At 45.5% G+C, this 25621-nt stretch overlaps 1 protein-coding gene across 1 annotated transcript in view; it reads right to left on the bottom strand.

Annotated features, from left to right (window-relative positions):
- Positions 1 to 1731: 1731 nt before the first annotated feature.
- MLYCD (malonyl-CoA decarboxylase) overlaps positions 1732 to 25621 on the bottom strand; it is a 45629-nt gene continuing 21739 nt past the window's right edge. Inside the window, exons 4-5 of the mRNA XM_040409646.1 lie at positions 23923 to 24072; positions 1732 to 3520 (exon numbers count right to left, since the gene is read on the bottom strand). Of these exons, the coding sequence (XP_040265580.1) occupies positions 2987 to 3520; positions 23923 to 24072 (684 nt within the window). The 3' untranslated portion in view covers positions 1732 to 2986. The remainder of the gene's footprint in view (positions 3521 to 23922; positions 24073 to 25621) is intronic.

Raw genomic sequence — 25621 nt, 5'->3', positions numbered from 1 at the left:
GCGCAATTTCCCCCCCAAAAAATTTAAATACCCTCCAATAATTATCTATCCATCACCAGGAAGTACATTCGATGCTGGCAGTGGGTTCACATGAATTTTTTTTTTTTTTAGCAATGAAGACAAATAAAAAGTTTGTGCAACACAAAAGACTTTTAGGCTGTAACTCGTCAGGAGGCGCCGACCGATTAGCGCCAGTCTTTTATCTTTTGAGAACTTTCTCTGCTCGCCGCGGCTTGCGGATGTATCACAGGGATCGAGCGTCCTTTTGATCAGCTGTTCACCGAGGGCCGTATTGATTTCCATACAGGAGCTGCTAGTCACGTACCGCCGCCGTCCGCTCCTGGCAGTCCCTGGTATTAGAGAGTCAAATATGCACAGTGTAGGCAGGACGTATTTAAAACCGGAAGGAAGGGGGGGTGTACAGAAATTTTAAATACCAAAAAAAAAGACTTTAAAGGGCCCCTGGCCCCCAGATTTGCACCTGAAACTGGCGAACCTGTTACATGTGCGATTGGCAGCTGAATGTTTGCGTATAGTAAAACATCCTTTTTCTCAGCAATGAGGGCACATATGAACATGGGACCAACACAGATGCCTTCAGCTGCCAAGAGGGGATGCAAAGGAGCTGTTACCATGCACCGCCTCTGATGCCACCAGATGTAAGGCAGCCATCATATAAGTCAATGTTTGACCCTTTTAATAGGTCTTGAGATATGACTCGGATATTAAATAAGCCAGCATCTCATCTGCAGACAGCTGCTTCAGGATGATTGCCCCTCATCAGTGCAGAGCAGAGAGCACTGGCTTAACTGGGTGAGAGGCCTAGGTCAGGATTTGGGGGGGGGGGGGGGGGGGGGGGGCGCGATGCGACTCTCTCCTTAACTGGTGTGAGGAGTGTATAGGCCATACATGCTCCTCCTCAGGGAAGAAGGGATGAAAATTAGCTTTGCCTCTGATGTGACCAGATCCTGACCTAGGCCTCTCTCCCAGTTAAGCCAGCACTCTCTGCTTGCACTGATGAGGGGCAATCACCCCAAAACAGCTGTCTGCAGATGAGATGCTGGCTTATTTAATATCTGAGTCATGTCTCAAGGCCTATTTAAAGGGTCGAACATTGACTTGAGCTAGCTTACATCTGGTGGAATCAGAGGCAGAGCTTGTTAAGAGCTCTTTTGGCAGCTGAAGGCATCTGTGTTGGTCCCATGTTCATATGTGTCTGTATTGCTGAGAAAAAGGACGTCATGGTAGCTGCAAATACAGTGAAGGAGTTTAAGCATGCATGGGATAGGCATAAGGCCAGCCTTCATAGTATTCAGTATATTGGGCAGACTAGATGAGCCAAATGGTTCTTATCTGCCGACACATTCTAGGTTTCCATATATGCAAATGAGCCTCTAGGAGCAATGAGGGCGTTGTCATTACACCTAGAGGCTCTGCTCCCTCTGCAGTTTGACAGGGCCAGGCAGTAAAAGCAACATCACGTCTGCACCTGTTAATCAAAGTGCAGAGGGCGTCCCAGATGCAGAGCCGCTAAGTGTAACGACAACGCCCCCGCTGCTCCTAGAGGCTCATTTACATAGGTTAGAACTATTTTTCTCAGCCATGCGGGCACATATGAACATGGAACCAACACAGATGCCTTCAGCTGCCAAGTGCACATGGAACAGGTCAGCCTGTTGCCCGTTAAAATGCATTTCCTGCTTTTTTTTTGCCATTTTTACACCCTTTTTAAACACCTCTCCCTAAACAACCAATGTCTACACACCCAGCCCTTGCTGGAGATAGCCCCCAATAGGACTTATTAGGGCAAATGGATGTATCAGTAGAAGGGGTCCTCCACTTGAGGCTCTCTTGTTCCAAGTATGTTACGTGGTCTGTAATGCTTCATTTCACCTGCAGGATTTAAATATTGATGACCTATCCTCAGAATAGATCATCAATATCTGATCAGTTGGGGGGGGCTCAGACTCCCTGCAGGGGGTGAGCGCTACAGCCTCTACATAGTATAGAGAGAACAGCGCTGTACATTGTATAGTGGCTGTGGTTGGTACTGCAGCTCCACCACTTCTCCTGTGCTGTGATGCCCCGTCCACCTGTACATCCCTGGGTGCATCACTGTGGTACACCCTTTTGGGGAATATGGGAGTAGTAGAGGGTGGTCCTCTGTTCAGGAGTCTCATCTCTTGCCAAAGTGGGGAACGGATACAATATCTCCTGCTCTGGAGGAACTGTCCTGTCCTGCATTATACAAACAACCCTTGGACTTGAACGGACGTGGTGCAATGCTCCTTTTTTAAGAAGACACCTTTTTTAAGAAGAAGGGATTGTCCTCGGCGGAGAACCCCTTTAATGTACTTAGACTTATCTGAATATTTAGATGCTCCTGAAAAAATAAAGCAGCGGTGTGTACTAGAAAACCCAAACCATTACAAGAAGACATACATTACTGGGGTTCTCCAGGATTCCAAAAAAAAACTACAATAGCACCACAGCTGTCCACAGGCTGTGTCGGGTACTGCAGCTCAGCCCCATTAATTTCAATGGTACTGAACTGCTATACCAGACACAACTCGTGGAAAGGTGTGGGGCCGTTTTTTTGTCTAATCCTGTACAACCCCTTTAATGAAATTTACATTACCACGCTTACAAGACACAAATTCCTTCACTTTCACCATTTTAGCGTCAACGACGAAAACTGTACAGGATTAAAAAAATAATAATAATAATAATACTGGACAGTCCCTTTAAGGGCTGTCCCGAAAATTACATAAAATACATTGAAAAAAAAAAAAAAAGTTACTAGATTGAATCAGAAACAGTATGCAAATGAAATCAAAACCTGGCGAGTCTCCGGTTCATCGGCCAAGGCCCAGCGTTAACTATGATCATCATTTGGCAAGATAGCCAGTCAATGGTCACCTACTGTCTGGTAAGTAGGCATCGAGCAGCAGAGGCGAGGAGCCAGGACCTGCGGGCTCATTACCATTTACAATTTGCTATTTTGTCTGAATTGGGAAACCAAGTTGAGAACTTGTTCGGAGGCCTCGATATGCTTCACCCGGAGGTATCTAACACTGTTGACGGAGGTGTTCTCCAGGAAGTAGCGGTAGTTGACCATCATCCCGCAGGAGGATGCAGCTCCCCGTGGACTTGTATCGGCCATCCAGTTCAGTCTCCACAAGACAGCCCCGTTCTGCAAGTGGAAGTTGGCCACCGGGTTTAAGGCGAAACCCCGAAGCTTCTCTCCGTACAAGTACCAAGCGCAAAGCCTCATCAACGGGGCCTCCAGAGCCTTGACCAGTCTTTCACACTTCATCCACTCATTGCTGGTGAAGAGACGCTTCAGGGTCTCAACGGCCGGTGCCTCTGTGATGTACGATATCTCCTTGCACTCAGATTCCAAAAAGAGCTCAGTCCTCCCCATATCTTTTATTTGTGAGTTGAGCGCACCAAGGAGCCACTTTGTAAATCCAGGGATCGGCGACAAACTGGAGAACTCGGAGATTTGGCAAAACTCACCCTGCAAAATATAAAGCATAGTATAATTACATGACGTCTGAATGCAGAAGCTGCTGCCGAGTCCCTCTTGATGAGATGTAATAAATATTTAATTGGATAGCAGCGCCACCACAGGGGAAATGAAGAATTACACCTCCTATTGAAATCAATTGGAGGTGCGTGTAAGATACAGGGGTGTTGGGTCTTCCAATACAAAAACTCCTCTCTGTAGTCACACTTTGCTCTGTCTAATTGATTAAAGCCCGGTATAAGGAAACTACCTTTTATTAACTTAGAATTCCATAATACGATGATAAAACGGGTTTCTTAACCTTTGAACCAGAAGACAAACCACAGGACTTTAAATAAAATACATTTCCAAAAATAGCATCAACCCCCTTATATTTGGCATCCCCTTAACACTTACAACATGGTGGAATGGTGGTGAAGGGGGAGGGGGGGTTCTTGCTTGTTCCCCCCCCCAAATTAAAGGCAAACACATTAACCCTGAAGTAGTCAGAAACTGCACCCCAGCAAGACAAGACCCCTTATGGCTGTGATGATACACAAATATTATTATTATTATTATTATTATTATTAATAATAATAATTAAAAAAAAGCTATTTGTTTCACAAAATCTATTGGCACTGAAGGCTAATTATGGTCTGTTCTCTAAAGGGTTAAGCAAGAGGATACCCATTTATATACTATGGTTTAAGAAAGGAGGTCCCCCCCAGTCAGGATCTACAAAAAGCGCCCCAACATGTCTATATATTACATGAACAGCCCATTGATTTCAATGAGAACCGTATAATACTTCATTTCTCCTGTGGTGGCGCTGCAGAGGAAATAAACACTTGCTCCGTGGTGATCAGTTGTGATCTGTGTGGAAATCTGGTGACACGGTGTAATCAGTTCCTCCTTGGAGGACCTGTGTAATACTTCATTTCTCCTGTGGTGGCACTGCAGGGGAACTGAACACTTGCTTTACGGCTAGTATCCCAGCGATCAGCTGTGATCTGTGTGGAAATCTGGCAACATTGGGTAGATTTATCAACGCTGGTGTAGAGAGAAAACTGGCTTAGTTGCCCATAGCAACCAAACAGATTCCACATATCAATTTTTAGAGCTCCTTTGGAAAATGAAATGCTCTGGACACTTTCTCTACTAGATCCCAGAGATCAGCTGTGATCTGTGTGGAAATTTGGTAACATTGCGCAATGTTTGTCATCGGGGGACCCATGTATGCTGAGGTATCACGCATTGATGCTCTCGGGAAGGGATGGTAAGGCATGGTGTACCCCAAGGGGAAATAAGTCCACAGAGTCAGGGTTTGCAGCAAACCAGTGTGCTTCTTTACTGGAGGAATTCAGGTGCAAAACAATACAGGCTAGGAAAAGAGCTGGCTTCTCCAGTCCCGTCCCTGGCAGAAGAAGGGTTTGATGCTGAGGAAAGGCCTGAGCTAGCTGTCTGTCTCTCTCAAAAGGGTGGAGGTCCACAGTCTATGGCTCAGTAGTTTGGGTGGCTCCTGGGTCACAGGGTTGATGACCCATGGTCTGTGGCTCAGCGTCCCCTTCTAGTCACTTATGCAGACTGACATAAGTCCAAGCACTGATCCCTACCTGCAGAACACAAGGGGCTCTGACTGCTCTCCTTATATACCATTTCTAGCTAGACTGCAACCTTCTAGTGGGATGAGAAACTCAGCACAAACAGATACAAAAGTTACCACTCCCATCTCTCATAGACTGACATTAGAGACTCAATGGCAATGACACAGCAGTTTTTCCAAACAGAAAAAGGTTTCCAGACATGACAACAGAGCTAAAACCAGACATTCAAAAGGTCAGTCTGTCTGGTTTTGGTGGTAAACAAGACTGGATTTTTCCCTCCAAAACAGGCTCTTCTTTAAAACCCTGTGGGAGAAGTGGAAAATTACCAGCTTCTCATTCAAAGTCCCAAAAGTCTCTCAGTATTCATTCACCCTTTCCACAGAACCTTGCAAATAAAGCACAAATGAACAGGACATATATCCCAATATACATATAAAATGCAATTAAACAGTATTAGGCCTCATGCACACGTATTTTGTTTCCGTGTCCGTTCGGCTTTTTTTGCAGATAGGATGCGGACCCGCATCAGTATGTCCGTTTCGTAGCCGCGCAAAAAAAAAAATAGAACATGTCCTATTCTTGTCCGTTTTAGGCATTGTTACAATGGATCCACAAAAAAAACAAAAAACGGATGTCATCCGTTTTTATTTGCGGACTGCAAAACACATACGGTCGTGTGCATGTAGCCTTAAACAGAGTAAGTTAACCCTTTCACGTGAAATAAAGTAAGACGTTTATAACTTTGCTTTGAGGAAATAGAGGAAATGTCCAGACTTCACAGAACCCCTGCTCCAAGGCACTACACATGTAATACTTAGGGCGTTTTCACACAAGCGGATGTCGTGCGGGTAATCTGCTGCGTGAAAAAGAGCCAAGCCCTGTTCCGGACAGCAGAGATAATAATGCTCCGTGCCTCTCTCTGATCTTTTTACTACAAAATCACTGTGAGATAGATAAAGTTCTCACTGTGATTTTGTAGCAAAAAGATCAGAGAGGCATGGAGCATTATCAATCATGTTAATGCTCCGTGTCTCTGCTGTCCGGAACGGGGCTTGGCTCTCTTTTACGCAGAAGATTACCTGCACGGGATGCGCTCGTGTGAAAGAGCCCTTAGTATCTCCTGCGGTGGCACTGCAGAGGAACTGAACACTTGCTCTACTTCTAGGATCCCAGTGATCAGGTGTGATCTGTGTGAAAATCTGGTAATATCGTTGTGGGACATGTAATACTTCATTTCTCCTGCGGAGGCGCTGCAGAGGAACTGCTCCACTGCTAGGATCGAAGTCATCGGCTGTGATCAGTAAGAAAATAGTGGTTTCATGTGATTGGTTTCTTATTGGAGGAATCTTCTAACAAAAAGGGGATTGTACAAAGTTGACTAACCCTCTAACATTAACATGAACTGCTCCAAAAATTTGTGTGTCAAACAAGTCACAGTGGAAAGAATAATAATAAAAACAACCTATTCTTGTCTCCATAGAGCCTGTCACTTCTCCGCCTCGCTCGAGTCAAGAATGTACTTATCTCTATTCTGTATATTTTAGCAGGCGGCACAAAAATATTTTTGCATTCAAGGTCCTGTTCCACTTAAGAGGAGTCGTTTTTTGCACGCTCTCCGGCCTTCAATCAGCTGACTTGTTTTCATCGAATCCCTAATAACCGCCAGTAAGGAGCAAGCATGCTTTCATTAGAGCCGTCATTAATCAGACCCGAGGGAGGAAATAACAGGAACGGCACATTACACTTAACTTTTATATTCCCGTCTAATGGTCACCATGGACACCACTTACCTTTTAAAAGTTTCCACCCAGTTCAACGCAGAGCTTTCAATTAAAATAAGCTTTTGCCAAATGGCCGTTGACATTTGCGATGTGAAAACTGGACTTTTTTTTTTTTTTTTCCATTTAACCCATGAAAACATTACAGATCAGAAGGCCGGTTTTATAAAAGCTCAGCCATGTCGGCGGTGCGGTCAGTGTGAGAAATCATAGATTGAAAATAAAGTGAAAGTGCTTAGACTTAAAAGGGGTGATCCGGATAGTTACAATTTAAATAAATTTATTTAAATACAATACAAAAAAAAAAATATATACATTTAAATGAATACAATACAAAAAATACAGTTATACCTGATGACCTATGCTCTGTTTAGGTCATAAGCATCTGATCGGTGGGGGTTCGACACCTGGGCCTCAGGCGCGTCTTTGTATAAGCGATAACATGCATATATATATATATATATATACGCCACTGCTGCAGCCAATCACTGTCCTCGTAGGTAAAGAGTCGCACACCACTGAGGACAGTGATTGAGGGCCGTACACCTGCATTCCAGCGCTGCGGCCTTGTATACAAACAGCGGGAGAAAGACAAGAGCTGCGGTGCATAGGGCGGCAGGGGAAAAGAAGGTGAGTACAGGGTGTTTTTTGTTTTGTTTTTATTTCAAAGAAGTTTTCGGGTTTGCATCAACATCCTTTAAAATCACAATTTATGAAAGCAGCAGTAATTTTGTAATCACATCCCGTTCTGGGCTGTGGATACATGACCTTGTCCATGCAGCTTTCTCTTATTTCCTGTGATGTTATGTCCATTGGAACTAGACGTGGATATGACTACTATACAGAGGTGGATACACTACTACAGTAGTCATATCCACGTCTAGGTCCGTCCCACCCAGTCACCGATACTGCTAGATTTACATACTAAAAGCCAACACTATTCCCCTATATTCTTGCAATCCTACCCTGCTGTTTTTCCCTACATAAGATCTCTCCCCCACACGCAGTAAAAACTACGAAATACCGGCTCCAACATTTGAGAACCGCTCTCCCCCGCTGTTACACCAACCCAGCGCTTCCACTGTTAAAAATAAACCCAGCGCTCACACTACTGTTAATGTGAACCCAGCGCTCCCACTGTTAATGTGAACCCAGCGCTCCCACTGTTAATGTGAGCCAAGCGCTCCTACTACTGTTAATGTGAGCCCAGCGCTCCTACTACTGTTAATGTGAACCCAGCGCTCCCACTGTTAATGTGAACCCAGCGCTCCCACTGTTAATGTGAGCCAAGCGCTCCTACTACTGTTAATGTGAGCCCAGCGCTCCTACTACTGTTAATGTGAACCCAGCGCTCCTACTACTGTTAATGTGAACCCAGCGCTCCTACTACTGTTAATGTGAACCCAGCGCTCCTACTACTGTTAATGTGAACCCAGCGCTCCCACTACTGTTAATGTGAACCCAGCGCTCCCACTACTGTTAATGTGAACCCAGCGCTCCCACTACTGTTAATGTGAACCCAGCGCTCCCACTACTGTTAATGTGAACCCAGCGCTCCCACTACTGTTAATGTGAACCCAGCGCTCCCACTACTGTTAATGTGAACCCAGCGCTCCCACTACTAAAATAGAACTGGCATCCAACTCTGTAACCAGCCCTCTGCAACATAGTATCCTTTTAACAAGCCCAGGAATGAAGTCTAGTACCTGCAGTACTCCTCTACACAGCGCAGTAGATCGCTTCATACAGAAGGAGCAATACACAGGATCGCGATTCACATTAAACTCACTGACATACCGCCGAGCTAAAATCTAAATAAAAACTGAATAAATGGACTTAACGCATGTAAATTCCCACAGTTTTATTAGACTACTAACATGCTGACTTATCAGATCCTTAACATACTGAATTATGCAGAAACACGCCTATGGCTGCCCCCCCCCCCCCTCTTCTTCCACCCTCTGGCTTGAATGCCAAAAATGCTTTAAAAAAATCACTGTCTGCTGATGTCATGTGTATTATCGTCCTGAAACGCGTTGACCTTAAATAAATCATCTGTCTTTTTTTCAATACTTACCTGGTACTGCATCCCTGCGGACCGCGCCGATACAGGAGGTTACAATCGTTTTTTACTCTCTCACTGATCTCTTCATCCCGACAACCGCATCTCCGGCACGGGTAGGATTACCCAGGCAGCAGCGCGGGCATCCCGTATGCTGGTCGAGCAATACCAGCAAAGCAAAACATAGTAGTTGTGACTCCTCACAACTATAGAGGGTAAGCGCAACTATTTTTATGTCATTCTCTAATATCAAACAGCACCACACATGAGGCGCTGCCTCCTCTCCTTTTTCCCCCTCTTGCTTGGACAGTGACAGGGGAGTACCCCCTGCAAGGGGAAGGCTGTGTGCCAGCCAGCGGAGCCTTTCTGCTCTGCTAGGCCCAGAGGTCAAAGCTGAATGCCTCCAGAGTCAGGAGTAAAGATTCCTTGAATAAAGACAGAGATAAAGGCAAAGATACAGATAAAGATAAAGACTGAGTCAGACTACAGAAAGTTAACTATAATACTGCCTCCTATGTACAAGAATATAACTACTATAATACTGCCTCCTATGTACAAGAATATATCTACTATAATACTGCCTCCTATGTACAAGAATATAACTACTATAATACTGCCTCCTATGTACAAGAATATATCTCCTATAATACTGCTCCTATGTGCAAGAATATAACTACTATAATACTGCTTCCTATGTACAAGAATATAACTACTATAATACTGCCTCCTATGTACAAGAATATATCTACCATAATACTGCTCCTATGTACAAGAATATAACTACTATAATACTGCTCCTATGTGCAAGAATATAACTACTATAATACTGCCTCCTATGTACAAGAATATAACTACTATAATACTGCTCCTATGTACAAGAATATAACTACTATAATACTACCTCCTATGTACAAGAATATAACTACTATAATACTACCTCCTATGTACAAGAATATAACTACTATAATACTGCCTCCTATGTACAAGAATATAACTACTATAATACTGCCTCCTATGTACAAGAATATAACTACTATAATACTGCCTCCTATGTACAAGAATATAACTACTATAATACTGCTCCTATGTGCAAGAATATAACTACTATAATACTGCCTCCTATGTACAAGAATATAACTACTATAATACTGCTCCTATATACAGGAATATAACTAATATCATACTGCTCCTATATACAGGAATATAACTACTATAATACTGCTCCTATGTCCAAGAATATAACTACTATAATACTGCCTCCTATGTACAAGAATATAACTACTATAATACTGCTCCTATGTACAGGAATATAACTACTATAATACTGCTTCCTATGTACAAGAATATAACTACTATAATACTGCTCCTATGTACAAGAATATAACTACTATAATACTGCTTCCTATGTACAAGAATATAACTACTATAATACTGCTTCCTATGTACAAGAATATAACTACTATAATACTGCTCCTATGTACAAGAATATAACTACTATAATACTGCCTCCTATGTACAAGAATATAACTACTATAATACTGCTCCTGTGTACAAGAATATAACTACTATAATACTGCTTCCTATGTACAAGAATATAACTACTATAATACTGCTTCCTATGTACAAGAATATAACTACTATAATACTGCTCCTATGTACAAGAATATAACTACTATAATACTGCTCCTGTGTACAAGAATATAACTACTATAATACTGCCTCTTATGTACAAGAATATAACTACTATAATACTGCTCCTATGTTTTCTGTTTGTTTGTTTTTTATACTTTTAAAGCTTGGTGGATTCTTAGTTTTTCAGCTTTCTTTACTACCCTGGAACGTTTTCTAAACCTGTAACCTGACGAGTTATTTTTATTTTCAGTAATGGAGTAATATATGACAGTATCATTTCACATAGAGTACTGTGCCACTCTCCTCTGATGTTCACCGCCCCATCCTCCATGGCTGCAGCTAAACCTTCCATCCACCGGTAAATGTCCAATACGGATCCTAAATCGCAGAGAACAATTTGACTCACCGCACATTAATGAACACTTAAAGCAGGGACATGCCATTAAAAGTAGCAATACCCATTAGCAGTAACGTATGTCCAAAAATATCAAATACCGCTGTGCAGTACATTTCGAGATGTAATGCAAAAAAAACACCACTTCCCAAAGTGCAGAGCAGCAGAACAAGTTGTCTGTTTACTGGCACTGAACCTGCAAGAGATGGCAGCAAGAAATAAGGTTACGGACCTGAAAAGGTGAAAAATTCTAGATGCAGCTCTGGTTGGGAGTAGAGTAGAAGACACAAAAGTAGCAGAAAACTGAAGGGCAACCATTGCCCCGGTGGACTACAAGGTTGCATTTGACTGCAACCACACCTGCTTTCCAATGGTGTATACTGGCACCGAACCAGCAGAGGGCGGTCCAGTGTGCTGAAAGGTAAGAATTCTACATGCAGCTCTAGATGGGATTGGAGTAGAAGAAAAGGGCGGTCCTGTGTTCTGAAAGGTAAGAATTCTGTCCTGTGTTCTGAAAGGTAAGCATGCAGCTCTGGATGCGATTGGAGTAGAAGAAAAGGGCGGTCCTGTCTTCTGAAAGGTAAGAATTCTACATGCAGCTCTGGATGTGATTGTAGTAGAAGGGCAGTCCTGTGTTATGAAAGGTAAGAATTCTACATGCAGCTCTGGATGTAATGGGATTAGAAGAAAAGAGCAGTCCTGTGTTCTGAAAGGTAAGCATTCTACATGCAGCTCTAGATGGGATTGGAGTAGAAGAAAAGGGCGGTCCTGTGTTCTGAAAGATAAGAATTCTGTCCTGTGTTCTGAAAGGTAAGCATGCAGCTCTGGATGCGATTGGAGTAGAAGAAAAGGGCGGTCCTGTCTTCTGAAAGGTAAGAATTCTACATGCAGCTCTGGATGTGATTGGAGTAGAAGGGCAGTCCTGTGTTCTGAAAGGTAAGAATTCTACATGCAGCTCTGGATGTAATGGGATTAGAAGAAAAGAGCAGGCCTGTGTTCTGAAAGGTAAGCATTCTACATGCAGCTCTAGATGGGATTGGAGTAGAAGAAAAGGGCGGTCCTGTGTTCTGAAAGATAAGAATTCTGTCCTGTGTTCTGAAAGGTAAGCATGCAGCTCTGGATGCGATTGGAGTAGAAGAAAAGGGCGGTCCTGTGTTCTGAAAGGTAAGCATTCTACATGCAGCTCTAGATGGGATTGGAGTAGAAGAAAAGGGCGGTCCTGTGTTCTGAAAGATAAGAATTCTGTCCTGTGTTCTGAAAGGTAAGCATGCAGCTCTGGATGCGATTGGAGTAGAAGAAAAGGGCGGTCCTGTGTTCTGAAAGGTAAGAATTCTACATGCAGCTCTGGATGTGATTGGAGTAGAAGGCCACAAAGTGGCAGAAGTCTGAAGGATAACCTATGCCTTCATTTTTATTTATTTATTAAATTAGGGTTCCCCCTGGTGCAGTACAAGGTTCCTATACAACTGGTGTAAAACCCAAACCTCCCATAATGCACCACAGCATGGAATAAACTGTACAGACACTGAACCAGCAGAAGGCAGCAGTGAGCTGTGATGCCCTGGAACAGGGGGATAGGGAAATTAGCAGGATTTTGATTGCAGCTGTAGGTGTGACTGGAGTAGAAAATCTGAAAATTACTCTATATTTGTACTTTAACATATTTTTCTCTACATTTTTTCTCTGCAGCGCCTCTCATTTTTCCGCAAGGTGACTAGGTAAACATTTGCACGCCCTGAAAAACACTGGAGCCAGGGATAATGAAGAGGACGCGCTCAGCGGGCTTTAAAACCAACTACTGTGTCACATGTTTGATATACGTCTCCGTTTTACAGTTCATCCTTGGCAGTCGGAGGGAAAGACACGCTGCGGTGAACGAGCGTCTACGGCCAACAAAACACAACTGTGGACGAGGCTTCGGGTGGATACAAAAATATATAGCAGCTTGTCGAAAAAGCAAGCACCATTAAAAACCGTCTCCCAACGAGGCCTGACGGCAGGCGGCTTCTGAGCCCCCCAGACTGTGTCACGTCTTGTATTAGCTGAACAAGCAAAACCGAAGCACAAGGCCGGAGTTTGTCACAGATGATAAAAAATAATAAAAATGTCCAAAAGGAAGGTAAAATAATTGATGTGCTGTAAACCCTATACCAAACCCAGAATAGATATAAAACACATACGTACAAGACACAAGGAAAAACATTCAGATAAAAAAGAAAAAATAATGCTGTATATGAGGGGTATGCTGTCCCTGTAATACACAAGCTACAAGTATAGACCATGTCCATAAAACACCAGGCTGACTATTACAGGCTACATAAACTATGGCACTGAAATGTTTTCATTTGCTTCCTAAATGCAAAAGGGAGTAACTGTCTAAATATCCTTCATTTTCACAATTTTCTACTCTTTTTGCTTCTGCGGAGTTTGCACAAGTCCTTCACCTGGCTGCTGATGCATCTGACATGACCCCATCAGAGGTCCTCTTTCTAACAGTTCTCTCTGCTTTCCTCTTCCAATCGGTTAGTGTTAGAGATAGCAGCAGAGAGGGGAAGGAGGTTGTACATGGCAGATCAGAGTGTAGAGAGGGGGGAAAGAATCGAACAAGAGCAGATCACACCGGCTATACATCGGGAAGAAAGCACAAAGTTTGCAAAAAGATTCCCCCCATTTATACCTACAGTATTTTATCCATACTAGCATAACTATACCTTTCTGCATTAATTATTTGCTGCAGAGCGGCACTACTGCTCCTCAAAGTCCAGAATTGTATCAAATCTAGCTTAGAAAAGCCATCGTGGACATTTACCTACTAGGTCTTTCACCTAGCTGCTGCAGAGTTTGGCTTATGTTTCTGACTCTCTGCTCTTGCCCTCCCTTCTCTCATATGTTAGAGATAGCAGTGGAGAAAGGGGGAAGGTTGTACATGGCAGATCAGAGTGTGGAGAGGGGGAAGGCACCCAAAGAGAGCAGCTGACATAGCCTGTAGATAGGGATTAAAGTGCACAAAAAAAAGTTTGCAATAGGAAGGCAGCAGCATCCTGGACACACAAGTCCAGCATGGATTATTGGGAGGGACACATCAAGACAGGAAAAATCTGAGACGAAGGTCAGGTTGTAAACTCAATATCAGGGCAATGAAGACTGCAGACTAAAGCTTGGGGCAACTTTTTACTCAAGGTGGATACTAACATACATAGCCATTAGGTTTAAAAGACTATTTAGGGCAATAGTGGTAAATTGTGTTATGCCAAAAGCAAAGCATAAGAGAGTGGAGTGAGACCAGAATCATTGAATCATGTACCACCCCTTAAAGGGGGTTGTATTTTCATAAACATTGGTGGCATACCGCTAGGATATGCCACTAAAGTCAGATAAGGGCAGGTCCCACCTATCCCCAAAACATGACCCCCTAAAGTGAGCGGAGAGCACTCGCACATGTCTGGCCACCCTCCATTTGTTTCTATGGGACAGTCGAATAGAAGTGAACGGAGCAGTGGCCGTGCTCGCAGTGTGTGCTCTCCAGTCATTTCTATGGGACTTCCGAAAACAACTGAGCTCGCTCGATTGGCTATATTCATTACTCATAAAAACGAATGGAGAGAATGTTGCTTACGTGTGATGTCCTTTTCTTCACTTTCGGGGTTCCGTTCTGGAGATCGGTGCGGGCCCCAGAGGTAGGACCCTCACCTATCTGCCATTGGTGTCATATCCTAGCGATATGTCCAAGATGAGACAAGCCCTTTAAGGGTTCCAATTTACAGTATGTGATTGAAAAGGGCATGACCTACCGCTCAAGTTTTGCGACATTTATATAGTGCCGCCCACCACCACATTAACTGGCCACTGATCGTTAACGCACTGGTTGACAACAATAGTTGACGAATACTTTTAGGACAAGGTCTTAAAATAAACAAGAAAACCCCGGTCCAAAAGTCTGATTATGGCACACAGAAGTCATTGAGTGGCGCCCCCGTATGTCAGGTGGTATATCCGCAGCAAACACTAAGATTTCTTCCGCAAATGCCTGGTGGATGTGTAATCGGAGCTGCACCAGGATTAGCCCCATTCAATGCAGAAATGATAAACATACTTATTATATAAGAGGCAAAATCCATGTGAAACGGGTCACCAAAAAACAATTTACTTGCATTGGAGGTGCATCATGGGAGCATGCGATAAGATTACACACCAAAACCATCTAATACGGATCAGGTAAAGTTTAAATGGGTCTCAAGAAACGGAGCCCTCCACTTGTTTGGACTTGAAATGATAACACAAGATGCAGTTTGGAAATTTTCTTGGCCGAGATACCGCTATCGATGAGCTGGATGAGGCAGTTTCTCTTTTCTTGGGAAATCTTCTTCATGGTGGCTCCCGGGTTTGACCCAGTGACCTTTCGCTTGGGAATCAACCTAATAACACACTGAGCTATTAGGGAAGGTGAGAACAGGTTGTAATCTGTAGTATCCAAGAAGAAAGAGATTGTTCCACCACCAGGAGCAAAACACTAACAATGCGGTTACCGTATTTTTCGCTCCATAAGACGCACTTTTTTCCATCTTATAAAGCGAATACTAGTGTGCGCTTCCATTATGTAAGCGCTCACTAATATGCATTAGGTGCCGGGAGCGGGGAGTGAAGCGATTCCTGGGGCCGGTGCTGCACTTCCCTGACCCGGTACAGCGTCAGGATGTAGTGCGCACACTATGACCTGACGCTGCGCGCAGTCAGGTGGCCGGAGAAGACATGGGAGCGTGACTGCTGCCGGAGATGGAGAGGAGCTACGGCACAAGAGAGGTAAAAGGAGTTTTTATTTTATTTTATTCTGATCTGAGGTCTGATGGTTCCGGCGAGGAACTCTGATTGGGGGGGGGGGGGGGGCTGACATTAAGAGCTGATCTGAGGTCTGATAGGGGTCTGAAATAAAGGGCTGATGGGGTTCTGACATGGAGGGCTGATATGGGGGTCTGATGTGATGTCCTGATGTGGGGGTGTGATCCGATCGATGTCCTGATATTTATGGGGGTCTGATCTGATATGAGGTCTGATGAAAAATATTTTTTCTTATTTTCCTCCTCTAAAACCTGGGGTGCGTCTTATAAAGCGAAAAATACGGTACATGACAAGAATCTGCATAACTAATCATATGCTAAATAGCTGCAAGTCCCATTTATGTATGAGATAGCCAAGATGAAGGTCTATAAAATGATGGTGGTCTCACGTTCGAAGCTGTGGTGGATGGTGAGATATGGAGCCTGAAAGTCAGAAGCTCAAAACATTGTTACCCTTTTGCTCGTCAGTGTATGTAAAATAAAATTGGCTATAGACAGTCAAGTTTCGCGAGACCAGCTGCTAATCTAACGTCCAAGGCCACTTTCGGTGCATAATTGTTTTATTTCCACCCAAAAAACGATGGCAAAAATCCCACGGCCTTAGAGTTGAGGAGAATGAATGGTGATGGCGTGTCTTCATTCAAAGCTCATTAGGATTCTTTCCACATCCAATCTGCATAATTGCCTGGCCCGACAATAGCGTGCAAAAACAAACCTCTCCTTTTTTCGGGTGGCTCTTTTTGCTTCTCTCGGTCGTTAAAACATAAATAAAAATAATTAAAAACATCCAACGCATTTATCTCACCTGGAAACTCATCAACTTCAAAAGGTCGCGGGCGTTTGTCACTTCTGCTAATGGTACACAGCTGTTAGCCAGAGATAGAAGACCGTCCCTTTAAATACGGCTAAACACGCTGTGGGGAAAGTGTCCTCATGACACCCCTCTGTCCTCTCTGAAGGCTTTCAGCGAGTCAGTGCCGGGCACAAAAGCCCTTTGCAGATGCGAGGCAGTTACTAAGAGAGACAGAAAGGCACATCACAGGCGCTAAATAACTTATCGCGCCCACAAAGAAATGACAGCAGAAGCCGGCCTTTGATGTTCTAGTGGTACTGACAACTGCAAATGTCAGCACTAGATTAGTTTTTACCATGGAAAAGTACCGGGGAAAATGCATTAACCCTCTCACTGATAAATAATATTGTCACACACCGTGCATAGGAGGAAAGAGGGACAGGGAATCAGGCCTGAGAACTAGGGGTGGAAAATGGACACCTCCTAGTGAAAACCCTAACCAAAATCCCTACTGACCAACGGTATGAACAGACCCCAAAGGTAGGCAAGTTCATACCCAGGAATACCTAGAGTCCTATCCAGCCCTATAGGACCCTGGTAGTAATGGCAGGGGCAAGACTACCTGTTCCTCCAAAAAGGAAGGACGAACAGGAGTCTTCTTCAGGCCTAATACAAACAATAGGAAAATGCAACACACAGAACCCAAACAAAATACAAAAAGGGAAAGGAAAGACTTAACTTCAAAAGGAGCAATGGAAGCACCAGGCACTCCGCCGAGATCCAACCCCTAACTATCCAAAAGGTCCAAACAGAAGCTATAAACCGCACAGCATTGTGGGAGAAGCAGCTATAAATAGAGAAGGTTAAATGACCCCAATAGCCACACCTGGGGAAAGAACCCAGACGTCATTTCATCCAAACGGAAAACATGTCAGATCAAACCATGTGTTGCCAGTCTCACCGATCTCCTGCCGCCTGTCGCGGGAACGTCCGTGACAAATATACTCTCTCACAGCAAAGTGCCCATCGCCTGGCATCAATGCAGGTCTATGCTGACAGACTATTGGGTTTTTTGACCCCTACAACAGGGCGAGTACAAAATCTCCATTCAACCCCTATAGCAGGAATCAAGATATTAAGCCCTATATTGTTTTCTTCTGCAAACCCTAGGGCTATATCATCTTGGTGGGTTCAGTAAATCCTCAGTCTTATAAAGCAAGATTTATTGGTTCATTCATTGGTGACTTCAGAGGTGACTCTACACCTCTTCGTCGGTGGATGCTGGTGACTTCAGAGGTGACTACACCTCTTCGTCGGTGGATGCTGGTGACTTCAGAGGTGACTCTACACCTCTTCGTCGGTGGATGCTGGTGACTTCAGAGGTGACTGTACACTTCTTCGTCGGTGGATGCTGGTGACTTCAGAGGCGACTCTACACCTCTTCGTCGGTGGATGCTGGTGACTTCAGAGGCGACTGTACACCTCTTCGTCGGTGGATGCTGGTGACTTCAGAGGTGGTTGTACACCTCTTCGTCGGTGGATGCTGGTGACTTCAGAGGTGACTCTACACCTCTTCGTCGGTGGATGCTGGTGACTTCAGAGGTGACTCTACACCTCTTCGTCGGTGGATGCTGGTGACTTCAGAGGTGACTCTACACCTCTTCGTCGGTGGATGCTGGTGACTTCAGAGGTGACTCTACACCTCTTCGTCGGTGGATGCTGGTGACTTCAGAGGTGACTCTACACCTCTTCGTCGGTGGATGCTGGTGACTTCAGAGGTGACTCTACACCTCTTCGTCGGTGGATGCTGGTGACTTCAGAGGTGACTCTACACCTCTTCGTCGGTGGAAGCTGGTGACTTCAGAGGTGACTCTACACCTCTTCGTCGGTGGATGCTGGTGACTTCAGAGGTGACTCTACACCTCTTCGTCGGTGGAAGCTGGTGACTTCAGAGGCGACTGTACACCTGTTGTAGTACCAGGCCACAAATGTAGAAGAATCAAAAATGTTTCCTGGACTCAAGCTTCTCTAGTCCATCAAAACAACCACAAAAGTGTGTAAAGGTGGGGGGTTTGTGACAAAGTCTCTGGGATCTAGTTTCTCCTTACCACATAGTGCTCCCCAGGAATAAGGATATGCAGATTAGCTCCAGAAAAAAAAAGCTCTGTAGTGCCACCTAGTGGAGGAAGTTACCCTATAACATCTATGTCCAGCTTTTTAATGGGCTATGCAACATGACTAAAGATATTAGTCTTCGTACAGTATTATAACAAATTTTTTAGCGAAGCAACTTTGGATGTAGCATCAGAAGTCGCTTCGCTCATCTCCAAAAACGATAATTTATAAGGCAAGATTTGGCACTTTTTTTTTTTTTGGACTGTCCAGGTCTGCCCTATTGCGTGGCTCAATGCGAATCCAAGGGGGTGTCTACACCCTACAGACAGCATCTGAAGAGAGCATGCTATGTGTTTGGTGGGGGAAGGGGCGATGATCAAAAACAGGGTGGACTCTATATAAAATGTAACAAAAAACACAGAAAGCATAAACCCATTTTTGTGAAAATTCAATAAAAAAAATTAAAAAAAAGAGAGAAAGAGAACTTGTTATTGTGACGCTATGAATGCCATTTACGAAGCATCGCGATTTGGAGCGCCTTATATCCTGCGCCGAGAAGATAAGCTTCGGGAAGAATGAAGCAGATTGTCCGCGGCTGGGTGAAAATCTCTTATCTACAATTACATTCATATTTGGAGGGGTGGGGGACGGGATCACTCATCCGATAACACTGACCCGAGGACGCAGCGTCTCGCAGTGTGTATGAGCGGAGAGCAGAATCCTCTTACACGAAAGGTCAGAAAGTTCCTGAAAATGATCTTTCCTGCCTCAGTTGGTCTCTTGACAGGTCCCCGACCTTGCTTTTACATTTTTTCCCCTCTGTGAAGAATAAGAGAAGAATACGACCAGCAGCTGTCAAGTCCACGAGACGTTACATATAACGGAAGGAAAAAGCGAAATTGCATCCCAAAAAGGTAGCCAGCAAGGATGTATACATACTGAATAAGGGCTCGTGTGAAGCCCGTGCTGTGGACCGAAAATTGCGGTCTGCAATGCACGGGCACCGTCCTTGGGGCAGCCACATGGGGATCGTGGACCCATTCACTTGAATGGGTCCGCGATCCCTCCGTTCCGCAAAAAGATAGAGCATGTTCTATCTTTTTGCGGTGCGGAGGCACGGAACGGAAACCCCAGGAAGCACTCCGTAGTGTTCCGTTCCGCGTCTCCGGATTTGCGGACCCATTGAAGTGAATGGGTCCGCACCCGTGATGCGGAATGCACACGGAACGGTGCCCGTGTACTGCCGATCCGCAGATGCAGTCCGCAATACGGCAACGGGCAGCAAACCAGGAACTGGATCTGAATACTTCCGTAATTGCATGTAATTAAAAATTCTAACATAGCCGCTGAGTTATTCTATGAAATCTAATCTGTACAGCGCCACCTGCTGTTTGTTCTGGTTTTATTTCTCTGTCCACTTTGCTGAGGTGGACGCACATGCTCAATTCCATCCTGCAACTGCTCCTGAGCTGTGACCGGGACAGAGCTGCAGCAGAAAGGGCACGTCCCCTGAGCGGTGGCAAAAAAATAAAAATATGTGCTCCCTAAGCGGTCAGCTTGAAATAAATTTGGCCTAACAATTGAAGCAATGAATGTGGAGACCTCTGGATCCATGGGAGGTCCAGGGCTGGTTCTAGCTTCGTGATGATATCAGATTTTAATTTTTAACATTAACCCTTTCATGACCAGGCCTAAAACAAAAAAAAAAGGCTTGAATGTCCACGCAATTTTTTGTGATTTTGTGCACGTGGTGGTTTAGTGACCCTAACTTTTTTATTTGCTTGACTACCAAAATAATTTTTGCGTTGTTTTTTACGTGACACTTAGGACTTTTTATTAGCATGGGTTTCCCCCCCCTCCCCCTTTTTTAGGTTTAATTTGGGGGGAAAACCGCAAAGTCATAAAAAAAATAAAAATAAAATTATAGCTTTTTATTTCTTAAATATTAAAACCGACAATTTTTTTTTGCTATGTGTTCCCTATTTTGTGATGATCGTTTTGATATATAAAACATGTATAGGTTTGAGTGAACGGGGGCGAATACGGTGACGGTTTTTCGCAGCGTGGCCGTCTCGCCCATCGCGATTGAAGAAAGCAAGCAAAATCTCATGCAGGCTGCCATGATGACGTCACCACAAGCGCAGTGATGTCATCAACACTATTAACAGCCATTTAGGATCTTCATGTATGTGCTCAGCCATCGCACTGATATAACTGGGGCGACCAATCACAGTTAAAAATCAAAAAAGGGGCAACAGATTTGCACGAGCCTCTAAAAAAAACGTACAGGATATAAAACCCGTCCTCGGCTTGAAGGTCTCAGCCGCAGATGGCGAACCCCGGCCGCCTATTACTGGGAGATCATATTTGCTGCTAATGCACACTACTCCATCAGGGTGACATTAGGCAGCACAAACACAAGCCCCCCTGTAAAATACGCCTTCATTTTGTCAACAGCGAAGCGCAAATGTGCCGGAGAGAAACAAATAAAGCCGCTTTGTCTGCTGAACAATGGCGAGGAGATTACGCCTGCATTCACGAAGCTCTGTAATTGGGCAAAATTAGTCTCTGCAAGTTCCTGCAGCCGAGTTCACAGCCCTGTGTGCAGCTCGGCGATGAGCGTACGGCATTGTGTCGCGCGAGGAGCAGAGATAAGTTGGAGACGCGGGCTCCGGGTCTTTTATGCAGAAGGTTGACGCGCTGGGGTCTCCGCCATTATGGAACAGGACTGCGAGCATTGCTGAAAGGGAACCAAAGGCAAGTGAAAAGCCTGGAGGAAATTTCAGCAAATGGATGTAGGGTAATTGGGAACGTACCGCGCTATTCACCCTCCGGTCAACAATCAGGCGTCATTATCTAAAGCTGATAAAATCTTAAGGCTAAAAAGGTGTGGGGGGGGGGGGTCATTACAGTAAATAGACGCTATTTTACGGCGGAATCTCTATTATAAGCAGTAGCGTATAGATACGAGCCACCCAGAGGAAAAATCTGCAATGCATGTTATTAAAAGGAGCCACTTCCAACACTCATCCGTCATCCATAGGAGAGGTCTGACTGCGGGGGCCTCCGCTGATCACAGGAACGGGGGGAGCGTGTAGAGCTGGGGTTACACATGACCCCCTCCCGACCCTCTCAGCGCTAGGGGACTGTCGGAGATAGCCGAGTACAAGCGCACACCTGTCTGTGGCAGAATTGAACGTCGTGGCGGCACGTGACCGCCACTCCGGGAACACGGGGGCCCCCCATTCTCGTGATCAGCGAGGCCAGCGCTCGGATCCATGCCAATTAGATTATGGTCTGTAGTGCATTTTCGTTTGTTTGCGGTTATTTTTGGTCACTGGCATGTTTTATCCTGATGCTTTTCCCCACGAGCCTCTCTACCGGACGAGGAAAACAGCAGGAAAGACTTATGTCTAAGGCTACTTTCACACTTGCGGTAGCCTTTTCCAGCAGGCTGTTTTGGAAGGGGAATAGCCTGCCGGATCCGCGCTACCGCTAGCCCACCGTTCTGCCGGAAGTCCGCTCCGGCCAAATTCACTATAATGAGGTCCGGCCACAGCACGGAAAACAAGTCGAGAGGTGGCCGGACAAAAACCGCAGCATGTTGTCGTTTTTGTCCGACTGCCTCTCAGCATGTTTGCCGTGCTGCGGCCGGACCATTATAGTGAATGGGGCCGGAGCGGACTTCCAGCGGCACGGTGGACTTGTGGTAGCACGGATAGCAAGGCTACCGCAAGTGTGAAAATAGCCTAAAATTATACCAAATAAAAAAAAAACTGGTGTTTTAAAATAAAAAAAATGTCATGAATGTGCATTTGCCACGCCAGAATCCATGACTCCGCGGCTGCCACGAATGTCACCTAAAGTATGCAGCCGGATGCGGTGGCTTTTCCGCAGCAGCGACATCTGAACCATTAGTTGCGGAATCCATTGCAAAAAAAAAAGCTGGAGATTTGCTGCAGATTTCATCCTCTACATTACAGAAATCTACATCATAAATTAACCTGCGGTGGATTTTGATACGGGAAGTACCCGCTCTTCCCTGATCCTGCAAACGCTGCGGATTTTACACATGCAAATCATGAAAAATCTGCAGCGTATTCACCACTCAAAAAAAAGGGTTTTAATTTCTCGGATATGCCATGCCTTCATCAGTGGCGGTCTGACCTCTGCAACCCTCCCCCCAAAACGTGCCTGGCGTCCTGCTGTGCAGACAAAAACTGCAAAGGGGATCCAGCATTAAAGGGGTTAACCCACAAACAACATTATTCACCACATAGGTGACAAATGTATGACCCTTGGATGTATGCCACTGGGACCCCCAGCCACAAAAACGCCCCCAGTTCAAACAGATCCACCGTTCCATTCACTTCAAAGGGGCTCGCAGGAAGTGAATGAAGCAGTGGTCTCCCATGCGCGCCCCCTCTCTTCCATTCCCACAGTGGACTCCAAGATCCCGATTTGTGTGACTGGTGGGGTGTGGAGCTGCAGCGATCAACTTTTCATCGCCTAGCCCAGGGGGTGGCCAACCTGCGGCTCTCCAGCTGTTGTAAAACTACAACTCCCACTTTGCCCTGCTGTAGGCAGCGTGGGCATGCTGGGAGATGTCGTTTTGCAACAGCTGGAGAGCCTCGGGTTGGCCATGGATGGGGTTCCTGTGCCAACCCCTTTTAAATCAGCTGAAGCCCCTTCATTCTCAGGATAGGTGGGGGTCCCAGAGGTCAGATACCCAATGATCATAAAGTGATGGCATATCCTAGCAATGGGAATAACCCTTTTAATGGGACCAGTCGCTGACAGCAAGCAGAGATATCAAAAACGGTGATAAATTCAAACACGAGGTACATTAGGAAGTTGCAGAACTTTTTAGATATGTTTAGGGAAGACTGGACGCCCTGATGTTAGATAAGCAATTCATGGCGAACACTAATCACTAGCACCAAATATACAAGGGGACCAGTAAACCCCCAGGACCAGTGAACCCCCAGGACCAGTGAACCCCCAGGACCAGTGAACCCCCAGGACCAGTGAACCCCCAGGACCAGTGAACCCCCAGGACCAGTGAACCCCCAGGACCAGTGAACCCCCAGGACCAGTGAACCCCCAGGACCAGTGAAACCCCAGGACCAGTGAAACCCCAGGACCAGTGAACCCCCAGGGATGCCCTTCTGTCATTAACGTGCCCTATAGACTTTACCAACCTGCAATTCCTTCACTACTCTCTTGATGAGATAGTTGCCCAGCTCCACGCCCTGAAGACCTTGCTGCGTGGAGCTAATGGAGTAGAAGATGGCCGACTTGATCTTATTTCCATCTTCGACCTCGGACGGAGGGATCTCTTTCACGATCGCCTGTGCAACAGAGGAAAAAAATACAGACAATTTACAATGCAGTATACCTAGAATAAAACAATCAGCATCGGTCAGTAGGTGGCGACAAAGAGCACAGGACAAAGCTCCGCCCAGGAGAGGGAGAAGAGAACACGCGTGCTCTCCCCTGAGAGGGATTAACAGCATTGAAAAAAAAGCGGGTCCGCAGCGCTATTTTCAGAATTTCTCTCTTTTATATAAGGCACGGAGGTTCGCTGTATCGTTCAAGCTCATTACAGCAGTCACTGGAACGGCCCTTTAATAATCTAGTCATGTACGTCAGATAACCCTATGCTTGCGGAAGTACGCCTTGTGATGCAAATGAGCTCATTATCCATTAGTCACGGCAACTCCTGTACACTGACAACCCCAAAACGCTTCATTATTTGGGCAATTTATCCCCACTCACTAATTGCCCAGGCATATGCACATTTAATGGGTTCCTCCTCGCCCGGGGGCAATGGCGTTTACTATTTTTTTTGGGCAATTACAGACATAGCAGGGACACCATTACGTTTTTCTCCCTTCTGATCTCTCCGCGGAGGTTCGTGACCTCTATCATCATAAAACACTTTCACTCGGCGGTAATTTCCCTGGGTGGCGTCATCGCAGCGGGCACCGCGCAGTCGGCTCACACCTGACTCGCTCCAACTTCCAGGGGTGAAGTCAACGGCTTGGCGAATTAGCCGCACTTCCCTTTCATTATTTTTCAAAAGGCTTCTTATTAAATCAGGAACTTGAGTGGCGTTTGCTCTGCGCGGGGCCCCCCCCCCCTGCAGGCGTAATTGCTGGCGGCGCTGCGGCTTTATTTTAGGCAATCAAACCCCTTCGTTACCGCATCGATTTCTGACGGCAAATGCTTTCCAGAAATAAACCTAGTGAATGCATCTATTTATAACGAGCAGCAGGGGGTCGGCAAGCTCCAGCAACTCCAGCTGCTGTAAGAACTACAACTCCCAGCAGGCACACTCATAGGTTCTCAAAACTTCCCATAGGCGCTTGTTTGACCGTTATGGCCAACTCAACACAATTGGTCGCGTCCTCACATTAGATTGGCCCTGGCCATATCTATAAAGCCGACCCCCCCCCCCCCCCCCCCTTAATAAAGGGGAGTATGTGGTCCAGCATTGTTAAGAAGCTTCACTGACCACTCATATGTCTCTGTGCTATGAGCACAAGGATAATTTTTTTCGGATGCGGACAGCACACGGAGCGCTATCCGCATCTTTTGCGGCCCCATTGAAGTGAACAGGTCCGCACCCGAGCCGCCAAAACTGCAGCTCGGACGCGGACCAGAACAACGGCCGTGTGTATGAGGCCTAATACTGATGACCTATCCTCTCGATAGGTCATCAGTATCTGATCGATGGGGGTCCGACAACCGGGACCCCCGCCGATCAGCTGTTTGAGAAGGCTGCCAGACACGCAGTAGTGCCGCGGCCTTCTCTCCGCTTTTTCTAGGCCAGTGGCAACACGTTCATCGGTCACATGGCCTAGGCGCAGCTCAGCCCCATTGAAGTGATACCGATGA

This window comes from Bufo bufo, chromosome 10 (genome assembly GCF_905171765.1).
Source record: "Bufo bufo chromosome 10, aBufBuf1.1, whole genome shotgun sequence".
In the NCBI taxonomy this organism is placed as follows: domain Eukaryota; kingdom Metazoa; phylum Chordata; class Amphibia; order Anura; family Bufonidae; genus Bufo; species Bufo bufo.
The sequence above is the reverse complement of the archived record's forward strand: the minus strand, read 5'-3'. Positions and strand labels throughout refer to the sequence as shown.